General features: G+C 39.1%; 1 protein-coding gene across 9 annotated transcripts in view; it reads left to right on the top strand.

Moving 5' to 3' along the window:
- The window catches only part of ADGRG2 (adhesion G protein-coupled receptor G2), a gene marked incomplete at both ends in the record, with an annotated part of 126,629 nt that overhangs the window by 106,707 nt on the left and 7,881 nt on the right, over nucleotides 1-12,041 (top strand). For all 9 annotated transcript variants that reach the window (XM_080718643.1, XM_080718642.1, XM_080718640.1 and 6 more), the window contains 4 exons: nucleotides 1,039-1,160; nucleotides 2,436-2,704; nucleotides 6,329-6,428; nucleotides 7,222-7,505. In XM_080718643.1, the coding sequence (XP_080574769.1) occupies nucleotides 1,039-1,160; nucleotides 2,436-2,704; nucleotides 6,329-6,428; nucleotides 7,222-7,505 (775 nt within the window). The remainder of the gene's footprint in view (nucleotides 1-1,038; nucleotides 1,161-2,435; nucleotides 2,705-6,328; nucleotides 6,429-7,221; nucleotides 7,506-12,041) is intronic.

Raw genomic sequence — 12,041 nt, 5'->3', positions numbered from 1 at the left:
TATTTTTTCACTCTTTTTGTTTGTCTGGGGAGTGAGCCCAGGGAATCACATACATCCTGTGACAAGAATTCAACCACTGAGCTATACTTCCAGCCTTTTTAAAAATTTTGTTTTGAGAAAAAAAAATCTCCCTAAGTTGCCCAAGCTGGCCTTGAACTTGCAACCCCCCTGCCTGAGTCTCCTAAGCAGCTGGACTAACATTATATTCCCTGGCTCACATTCTGTTTTTGCATTTATTATTTCTCATTTAATTTATTTTTTATTTTAAAATTTTATTCATTTGGGACTAGGAACTGAACCCACGGACGTACCACCACTGAGCTATACCCTTAGCCCCTTTTATTTTGATTTTGAAACAAGATCTTGCTAAGTTGTGGAGACTGGCCTCAAACCTACAATCGTCCAGTCTCAGCTTTCAAGTCCTAGCATTACAGACATGTGCCACTACACCTAGCTAATTTTTTCTCCTTTAAATAACTAAGAGGACTAAGGAATTCAGATAGAATGGGTGATAATAATAGTTTGAAAATTGAAAATGTTCAGAAAACACTTGAACATAAATTATCTTATTTAATCTTTTGAGCAGTCCTGCAAGATAGATAAAATGGGGCATTATCATTGTTGTCTTATTGAATTATAATTAAAACTCATAGTAATTATCCACAGTAGAACTAAGTAGAACTAATTATCCACATAGAACTAAGAAATGTAAAATCCAGGAGCCAAATGCCAGTCTTCAGGTTTCTAGTCTCGTGCTTTTCCATTGTGCTATGATGCACTGCTAAAGTACATAGGATTTGGACTTAGACAGACCTACATCTGAATATGACTCCTTCACTTCCTAGCTATGTGTCCTTGGGCAAGTTACTTAAACTCTCTGGATGTCATTTTCCTTATCTTTACCTGAAAATAATAATTGGGTCTACCTCGGTTGGTTCAATCGACTATGAATGAGTGCCCAGCATACTCAGTAAATGTAAATCATAACTCACTTATTTAAAAATATTTGATCATTGAAAGCTTTATTTTATTTTCCAGGATTTATCTCGGACCTCTTTACCACCTGGTCAAATGATGGCTCTGACTTTTATCACATACATTGGTTGTGGGCTTTCATCAATTTTTCTGTCAGTTACTCTTGTAACCTACATCGCCTTTGAGTGAGTATCCACAACTGGAAATTTGGATTATAGGACCTAGTGCTCACCTGTTACCAACAAGTAATTAATTATGCCATTTCCTCGGCTTGCCCTATGCTATACACCAACCTAGTGTAACAACTAGTTGTGAAACTTTATGAGGCTTTTTGAATTATATGCTTGCCTTCTTCCACCAGTCTGTGAACTCACTCACTGTACCCCAGAGTGATGCCTGGTACCTACTCAACATTTAGTATGACAGGAAAGAAGATACGGACACTGAAATCCAAGAGCTTATAGTCTGAAATTAACAAAACCATGTATAACCAAAGAATATGAATAAATGAAGTTTCTACATTATACTGAGCAAACACAAAATAGTACATATGTTAACTGAAAAACTTAGATACTTGGTGAGTGTGGCTTTGTAGAGTGTGACTTTGTAAGTCAAAGCAAGAATGGCATTCCAAATAACAGCATTGCCTTACTGGTTCACCAGAAGGGTTCCTCTGGCCACTTTTAGGGGGAATTCTAACAAATCCTGCTGGAAAAGAAGGAACTAGGCATTCTCATTGTATTAATTAAATGAAGCAATTTGGATGTTCAGGGATTTTAATTTTTGGTACTGACCAGGAAATGTACAGATTTATTTTCATTGACAATTTCAGGGTCCAGCTGTGACTTACAGATCTTCTAGTGAACCTTTGGAAAGTTCTTAGTGATAATAAATTACCATAAGGCCATCCATTACTGAGAATGAGTTCACCAGTTCTAATTTTGCACACATAAACATGTACATGTAATTAATTACCTATATTTTCCTATGCCATTACAGTTAGCTATAGTTTAAACTCTCATTTCCATGATCTTATTTAATTGATAACATAACATAATCTTGGAATCTGACCATATTTGAAGAGATCACAATATTATAGCCTATTACATAAGAAGCAGCAGCAATGCTTCTAGGAGTCTGGGAGAATTGGGGTGAGTACTTAGTAGAGTATACTATAAACTATTTAAAACTGTAGGCAGTCAGCATGTAAAAGTTCCCACAGAAATATAGACACAAGTTTTCCACATGGTTACCATCCATGATTCTGTTTAGATTTTTCTTTGTGATTCATTTAATGCTTCCCCATACACACACACACTCAAAAAGAGTAAATTTATGCATAAAGATATTTACCAAAGAATAAAAATAAATTCTTAGCACTCAGAGAGTGTCTGATGTATATGCTTGTTATAAGTGTTGGCAAAATGTAAAGCTCATCTTTTCTTGCTCATTACTTTTAGAAAGATCCGGAGGGATTACCCTTCCAAAATCCTTATCCAGCTGTGTGCTGCCCTGCTCCTGCTCAACCTGGTCTTCCTTCTGGACTCATGGATTGCTCTGTATAACACACAAGGCCTCTGCATCTCAGCAGCTGTATTTCTTCATTATTTTCTCTTGGTTTCATTCACATGGATGGGCTTAGAAGCATTCCATATGTACCTGGCTCTCGTCAAAGTATTTAATACTTACATCCGAAAATACATCCTTAAATTCTGCGTTGTTGGCTGGGGTATGTATAAGTTTGCTAGAACATTATATTTCATCTGAGTTTAGTATGAATATAAAACTCTTTGAGGTTAGGCCATTAATCCTCTTTGTATCTCTAGCAACTAGGCTGGCAGGGAAGGTGCTAAAGGTCATAGAAGGTGCTCAATAAGTTGAAAAAAATTAATTTAGTATGGTGCTGAAACCACACTCTCTGTCACTGACCTGTCTAGCCTTATTCTGTTGTTGTTGTGGGAGTTTTTTGCTTTTTATTTTTATACTTTTTTTGGTGCAATGCAGTTGTACATCATTGTGAGATGCAAAGTGGTATAGACATACATGTATACATTTCATTCTGTTTTTTTTTTTTTGGTGGTCCTGGGGGTGGAACCCAGAGGACATCTGGGCTATACTCCCAAACCTATTTTATGCTTTATTTAGAAACAGGGTCTCACTAACTTGCTGAGAGTCTCACTAAGTAGCTCAGGCTGGCTTCGAACCTGTGTGATCCTTCTGTCTCATGTGCTGGGATTACAAGTGTACACCACCACTCTTGGCTTTCATTCTGTTTTGTAGATTCCAGATACCACACATATGTATGATGATGGTACATTCAGAGGACATAGTGTGCATGTGAATCAATGTAACTTCATTATTACACTAGCACCATATCTCAGATTATTTAACTTGTTGGTGGGTCACAAAGCCCTAGACTTCCGAAAGATCTTCTTCTTTCAGTTCTTCTTTCAGTTTCTTCTTTCAGTTCTCCATCCAATTTAGTTGCCTCCTCAACTCCACCTGATTACCTTTTACTGAAGAAAGATAATCCATCTGATGCATGAATACTTCCACTATTGGGGTGCTCATTACCTTAGATGGCAGCCAGTGACCATTTTCCAAAGCTCTATATTTCTGTTTTTCCCTTAAGTTCATTCATCTCCCTAGTGTCACTAGTGGTTTTATTCTCTCGGGCAAAAAGTAATAAGCTGATACCTTTTCCACCTGGAAATCCTTTAGATAAGCCACAAGTAGTATAATGCCTACTTTTTAAGTGTATTTTCACAAGTCCCCTTATTAAAGTCAAGCCAAAGAGGTTATTAGAAAGGAGTTTTCACCAACTGCAGGTGAATAAATTGGCTCAAAGTGATGATGTGACTTATGCCCAATTCATAAGTCTCAAAAAACAGCATAGCCTGGCTTTCTGATCCCATATGTGTGCTTCTTCTACTGTATTCCAGCCACTACATCTCCAGGTCCCCTCCTCTTCTTGAGGCTAAATAGTCCCTGTACCACCAGTCACTCTGCTACTGGGGATTGAACCCAGGGGCATTCTACCTCTGAGCTACACCCCCAGCCCTATTTTTATTCTTTTATTTTGAAACACCCTCACTAAGTGGTGGAGGGTCTCACCTAAGAAACAGAGGCTGGCTGTGAACGTGCAATCCTCCTATCTCAGCCTCCCAAGTACTGGGATTACAGACATGTGCCACCACACCTGGAGTGTTATTCTATCTTTGTGATGAACAAAGAATAACACTTTTCTCTTAGCCTGTCCCAGAAAATAAGGCACTGCTCCACATACTGATTACAAGATACTGTCTTCTTTAGAGAAAACTGCAAGTCAAAGGCCCTTATCAAGCCGGGTGTGGTGGCACATGCTTGTAATCCAGTGCTTGGGAGGTGGAGACAGGAGGATCACGCAGGTTCAAAGCCAGCTGCGCTGGCTTAAGAGACCCTGTTTAAAAAAAAATATATATATATATATATATGTCTGGGAGTGTAGCCCGGAGGTAGAAGGGCTTCCAGAAACCCCAGTACCACCAAAAAGAGGCCCTTGTCTATGTCTACAAAAGTATTATCTTTATACCATTATGATGTATGAATACAGTGCACCAATTAAAAAAAATTGAGGAACTAAAAAAAAGGCCCTTGTCAAGATCAAACTTGCCTACACCCTGTATTGCATTGCACTGCATTGTATTGTATTTTGCAGTGCTGGGGATTAGACCCAGAGCCTTGCGGAATATAGGCAAGTACTCCAACTCTGAGCTATATTCCCAACCCTCCAGTATTTTATTTTTAGAAAAAACAACTCACTAACTGAGAAATGGTACATATCTGTAATCCCAGTACTTGGAAGGCTTAGATGGGAGTATCACAAGTTCAAATCTAACCTGGGAAACCTAGCCACACCCTGTTTGAAATTTTTAGAAAAATGGGCTGGGGATGTAGCTCAGTGATAAGAGTATCCCTGGGTTCAATCCCTAGTACCACAAGCACACACACAAAAATCTCATTTAGGAAATTAGCATATATCAGTATCATCAGAAAATACAAATACAAAGGAATTAAATGAAACATTGCATTAGATTATACCAGATACTCCAGCAAGTCTGTGAAACTGGCTTTTATTCAGCAGAGTTGGTCTGCGCACACAGTGAAGGTGGTAGTGTGGGCCAGCTGGATGATGGTGTGGAGGGGTGAGAAGCACTTCTTCCCAGCCAAAAGCCATTTTAAACTGGCAAAAACCCTCTCATTGTGCTTTCTTTCAGTGGAAGTCCCTGTGGGCCCTTGAGAGAACAAGCATAATGGCAGTCTCCACCCCCAGACTGGCCATCTATCATTGGGGTCCCGATAATCAATTGAGAATTTTTGGTTTCATAATAAACAGTCTACCAGGATTTGTATAGTCTTCAATCCAGGGAAGCATTAGCTTCTATGCCAGATAAGCCTTAAAATCTCAGTAGAATATCATTTTACACTTAAGTGCATTCCAGTTAGAGGAAGTGTAGGAATCTGAACTTGACATTATTCAGGGATCCAAGTCAATGAAGATTACCTCAAGATGAAGTTTCTTAGCCAGGCATGGTGGTGTATGCTCGTAATTCCAGTACTTGGTAGACTGAGACAAGAGGATCATAGGTTCATGACCAGCCTCAGCTACTTAGTGAGGCCTTTTGCAACTTAGTGAGATGCTGTTTCAAAGTAATGAAAAAGAGCTGGGCATACTGGCGCAGGCTTGTAATCCCCGCACTTGGGAGGCTGAGACAGGAGGATCGCACACATTCAAAGCCAGCCTCAGCTACTGAGTGAGGCTCCCAGCAACTTAGTGAGACCCTGTTTCCAAATAAAATATAAAATAGGTCTGGGAATATAGCCTGGAGGTAGAAAGTCTCTGGGTTTACACCCCCCAGTACCACAAACAAATAATAATAATAATAAAAAAGAGTAAAATCAGGCTGGGAGTGTAGCCCAGAGGTGCAAGACCTCTGGCTTCCATCCCCAGTACCACACACATAAAAAGAAAAGATGGGGTTTCTTTGTTTTTCATGATGGGTTTTACAAAGTTCTTCTGAGTTTTGGGGAAAAGAGAAAATAAAGGATCTCAGGAGGTTTCTATGATATGGCCCAGAATGAATCAAATCACTTCTGCCTGTATCTCATTGGCCAAAGCTTCTTCAATGTGGCAATACACACCTGAATTCCAGAAAGCCCAAGAGAGTCCAGCCATTTATCAAAAAAGAAAAGTGGTTCGGTGAATGGCTAGCTTGTCTTTTTGCCACAAGAAGTAAATAGAAGGATCACTCACCTTTTTGTTCACTATCTTCAGTTGTAAAACTATGTGTGACCAATGTTTCCCATCTTTCAGGGGTACCAGCTGTGGTTGTGGCCATTGTCCTGATTATATCCCCAGATAACTATGGGCTTGGATCCTATGGGAAATTCCCCAATGGCTCACCCAACGATTTGTGAGTACAAAGCCTCTTGAGGGAATGTTAAAAGAATTGGAAAATAAAATTTCTCAAGAAAATGGAGAATCTAATCAGCATATTGACTCAGATCTCATATTTATAAGATCTGGTTATTTACAATGGCCCTCACTGTCATATGCAAGAGATAAGCTAGTTGGAGATTCCATGCAACTATTTAGGTGATGAATTAGGAAGAACTATTACAAGAAAATATACAAATTAGAAGGAACACTATTGAAAATATTTTATTTTCTAATAAAAAGTAAACACCAATAATATCATATTAATAAAGATACAATGAATAAAATTGCTAAGATTTACAAGGGTGACATCCTCAGTGTTTAAAAATATGTTTTAAGCTGGTGTATCTGCTCACACTGTAATCTCAGTACTTGGGAGACTGAGATAGGAGAATTGTAGGTTTGAGGCCAGTTCATGGTAGCTTAGCAAGATCCTGTTTCAAAATAGGAAGGTAAAATAGAGTTGGGGGGTCTATCTCAGAGGGAGAATGCCATTGGGTTCAATTCCTAGTAACACACACACACACACACACACACACACACACACACACACACAAATATTTAGTATTTATTCACCAAATGTCATAAGATAAACTTAGATTCTTTTCACTAGAACTATGAACAGTGTGGAGAACAGTGGTTTTTGTCACTTTTTCTCTTGTTCTTATAGAAAATGTTTTAGTAAAATGTTATAGATTCAGGGTATCATTTAAGACATTATTTCATCATTGTAATATGTCTTCCCCTTTTTTCTTCCCCCCAAATTCCAGTTGCTGGATCAACAGCAATGCGGTATTCTATATTACAGTTGTGGGATATTTCTGTGTGATATTTTTGCTGAACATCAGCATGTTCATTGTCGTCCTGGTTCAGCTCTGTCGAATTAAAAAGAAGAAGCAACTGGGAGCTCAGCGAAAAACCAGTATTCAAGACCTCAGGAGTATTGCTGGCCTCACATTTTTACTGGGAATTACTTGGGGCTTTGCCTTCTTTGCCTGGGGACCAGTTAACCTCGCCTTTATGTATCTCTTTTCTATCTTTAACACCTTGCAAGGTAAGCCCCACAGAATTAAATTTGAGCTGAATTATCCCAATTGAATAGAAAAATATCACTACTAAAAGAGGATCTACAAAGCGGCTTATTTCGTGGCTTGAGATATATTCTTTGCAACAGTTTATCACTGAAAACAGGAGTTTTGAGACCCCTGGGAGAAAGACCATTCACTAAATTCAAGAATTGGTGCTTTTCTCTCTATCTTTAATCCATCATTATATTGCAGGGAGATCATATTGCAGGAAACCTTCCAGGAACTCTTCCTGAGAGAGCCAATTACTCTTCCTTCACTTGCTTCCTTCCAGTTTTCAATAAAACTAATTTATTGAAGTTGAATCTACAAAAATGTCCCTATGAGGGCTCCGTGCTCCAACCTAGACTGGTGTTTGATTTTGAGACATCAAACAATGACTGAGAAGGCAATACACACAGAGTCAAGTGGCAGCAATCTTGCCCAGGGGCTAATCCTTAGAAGTTGCTGAGCTGGCCCCCAGCAGGAAAGGGACAAGCTCCATGTGTCCCCTTTTACTTCCAAGCTTGCCATTTCTTAATGAGACCCAGCTACCTCATTTCAGAACCCTCATAGTTTGTATTCTTGAGAAAAGCTAATTCTTTGGAGCAGTGTTATAAAAGACTTGTCAGCTATTCATTTTTAATGGAAGTGCTTTGGCATTAAAAGCACAGCAGGCTAATAAGTTTACATTATGGTAATAATAATCCACTGTCCTTTGGCTTCCTTTTATTCCAAATCCTCACTTGGGATACTGTTTTATGCATTCTCTCTTCTGTTTGCTTTCCTATTGTGTTTAGCTTCCATAGTACCCTCCTGTAAATCCATCATTTTGCTGGCTTTCAAAGAAATCCCACCTCGAGGGGAAGTTCAGATACCTAATTTGACCATCAATTCTTATTTAATTTGGAGAAAGCCTGTAAACATGCTTGTTAGTTATATTCAGTTGTTAATTTTTACCTATAATACCCCAGTTCCTGATTTGGTATATCCAGTTGTTGCACTACATACAATTAAATACATAAATAAGAAAAGAACAAATTATTTCTAAGGGCTTTGAGGAAAGTTTTGTTTGTTAACAATGACATACTAAAGTAGTAGACACTTCGAGAGAAAAAAGTACAGATGCTCAAATCACATTAATCATGAACATGAAAGCTAGGTACACACCCTTACATATTTAATGCTAAAAAATGAACCTGCCTTTTTTCTTCATTTCCCCAAATATCTTCTAATTAAAATATGAATGAATAGAGAAAATTAACTGCTTTTTCTACAAAAGGGAACTAATGCCTAATTCACAGTGCTTTTGAGTTGATTAGAGAGGAGGTATAGGTTCTGATTTGGGCTGTGTGTCCTCATACCTTTTCTCCCTTAATACAACCAAGGATTAGCTCCTAGGGTGATAAGGTTGAGTAAAGGTTAGGACATCAGTATTGAGGATAGGAGTGTATAACCTATCAAAAGCAAATCTGTTATTTGTGGGGAGTTTTGGTGGTACTGGGGTTCCTGGAAACCCTTCTACTTCCGAGCTACATTCCCAGACCTATTCTTTATATTTTTATTTGGAAACAGGGTCTCATGCCAGTAAGGCTGGCTTCGTACCCGCGCGATCCTCCTGTCTCCGCCTCCCAAGCACGGGGATTACTAGCGTGCGCCACCATGCCCGGCGCAAATCTGTTATTTGAAAATAAAGATTTCAAAGTACATAAATCAGGGGTTAGGGAGCAAATGTGATCACTATTCATCCATCCACGCAGCATGGGGAGTGGCAGAAATGGGGCTGTGTGGGAGAACCCTGGCCTGCTTAACTAGAAACCGAGGTGAGAAGGAGGCAGAGTCTGAAGACCTTGTGTAGGTCAGTGGGAAGCAGGAAGGTGGTCCATGAGCACATCACTCCAGGTCCCATTGTTACAGAAGAGATAATTCGGTGAAAGGTCCAAGGAGTTCCCAGTTGGGGAGAGAGGGCAATACAAACTCTGGGCCAGCAGGATGCTTGGCATAAATGATGGAAAAGAATTGAGCATGAACCAGTCAGAGACAAAGACAAAGGTTTATTTAGGAAAGTAAAATGTACGCATTCAAGGGATAATGCAGGCCACCTCCAGAATGAAAATCACATTGGGGGGGTGTCCATAGTTCTTCCACAATTTTGGTACTGGGGCTTGAGCCCAGGGGCATTCTACTTCCTAGCTATACCCCTATTCCTTTTTAGTTTTTATTTAGTCTCACAAAGTTGATGAGTCTGGCCTTGAACCTGTGACATTCCTGTCTCAGCATTTCAAGTACTGGGATTATCATGGCTCTTCTTTTAAGGGAAGCTTATTGAGGGGTGGACATGGAAGGTGTGTGAGGATGACGTCAGTCTGGTCATCACAAGACAATTTAGAGTGGTTTTGTCATCTTCTGGGTCCTGAGGGGCCTTCATTGTCTAATAGTTATCTCTTTTGCTTAAATTAGTCACAGGTGGGATGGCTAGCAGTGCTCCAAGTAATTATCTTAAGTGAGTGAATTTCTTATTTTGGTGGTCTGGTCATCTTTTCAGGTCTTCTATGTGGCCTCTATTGTCTGATCAACAAATATCTCTTCTGCTTAACTATTCCTAGGTGAGATAATTAATAGTTCTCAAGGTACTTATCGCAAATGAATAAGTAAAGACACACACATTTCCCAGAAACTTGAAAGTGACAGGCCTGGCTTGGGGAGTGAGGAACTTTAGCACAGGCTTTCATATTAAGGTTATATATTTATTGTTTTTTCTTTATATCTCATTTCTATCTATTTCTTTTATTTCTTCTATCCTACCTCACCACTAGGCTTGTTTGCAGAAAGAGAAGGCCCAACCAAGGGACTTAGCAGTGGGCAAGAGAACAAGAGAGAGGGATGTGGTAATGTGGAAGAGATGACATGTGACAAAACTTGGAAATGGATCATGAATTCAGAGGGAAGGATAGGGAAGAGCAGAAGTCCCAGCCAGGATCCTGGGTGCACTTCTTGTAATACCAAGACAGGACAAGCCAAGGACAGGATGTGGGAGGGGAGCAAGTGAATTTGACTTTGAAAATGTGAAGCTATTCATTGCTTGGAAAAATATTTCATTAGCACATTGCAATTATACATCATAGTGAGTTCAATGTGATACAAACATACATGCATAGAGCTCTTGGCGGTCTTCCCTCTGCTTCCTACCCTGCTCCCCCCTTGTGCCCCATACATGTTAGTAAAATCAGTAGGAAAAACTTTGTATATTACCAAAGCATTACTTGAATTGTTTCCTTGATCAATCCTGCTGTTTCCCCTGCTATGTCCCTTCTCTAATCCCCTTCCACTTTCTACTTGTTTCCTCATTTAATCCAAATCCCTCATGTTACCTACTTTCTCTCCAGCCTCCAAATATCAGAGAAAACATGATCCTCGACTTTCTGAGACTGCCTTATCTCACTTAGCATAATATTCTCTAGTTCTATCCATTTCCTGAAAATGACATAATTTTTTCTTATTTATGAGTGAGTAGTATTCCACTGTGAGTATATATTACATTTCTCTATCCACTCATTTGTTGATGAACACCTGGGTTGGGTCCATAATTTGGCTACTGTGAATTGTGCCCCTATAAACATGAGTATCCATGTATCTCTGTAGTGTACTAATTTTAACTCTTTTGGAAAATACCAAGTAGCAGTATAGCTGGGTCATAAATTGTGGTTCTTTTCTGAGTCTTTTGAGCAACCTCCATAATGATCTCAATAGTAGTTGTACTAATTTGCATTCCCACCAACAGTGGTCCTACTTCCTTACATCCTTGCCAGCATTTATTATTGTTTGTATTCTTTGTGATTGTCATTCTAACTGAAGTTAGATGGAATCTCACTGTAGTTTTTTTTTTTTTTTTTTTTTTTTTTTGGTGGTACTGGGGTTCCTGGAAGCCCTTCTACCTCCGGGCTACACTCCCAGACCTACTTTTACATTTTTATTTGGAAACAGGGTCTCCTAAGCCAGCGCATGGCTGGCTTTGAACCTGCGCGATCCTCCTGTCTCTGCCTCCCAAGCGCGGGGATTACAAGCGTGCGCCACCACGCCCGGCTCTCACTGTAGTTTTGATTTGCATTTTCCTAATTACTACTGATGTTGAACATTTTTCATACATTTATTGGCCAGTTATATTTCTTCTTTTGGGAGGTATCCAGTTGAGTTGCAAATTTTTATTGGATTATTTGTTTTCTTAGTGTTTTTTTTAAGTTTTTTTTATGTAGTCTAGATATTAGTATTCTATCTATGGAGTAGCTGGAAAAATTTTATTCCATTCTTTAGGCCCCTCTCATCAAACTATTGTTTCTTTTGCTGCTCAGAAAGTTTTTAGTTTGATGCCATCCTATTTCTTAATTTTCAGTTTTATTTCCTGAGCTTTGAAAGTCTTATTGAGAAGTGCCTATGTTAGAGAGTTACTATATTTCCTTCTAGTAATATCAAAAATTTTGGTCTAGTTTCTAGGTCTTTAATACATCTTGAGTTGACTATTGTGCAAG

Source organism: Muscardinus avellanarius (genome assembly GCF_963383645.1).
Source record: "Muscardinus avellanarius genome assembly, chromosome: X".
NCBI lineage: Eukaryota > Metazoa > Chordata > Mammalia > Rodentia > Gliridae > Muscardinus > Muscardinus avellanarius.
Note: the sequence above shows the minus strand (reverse complement) of the source record. Positions and strands in the feature narration are given on the sequence as shown.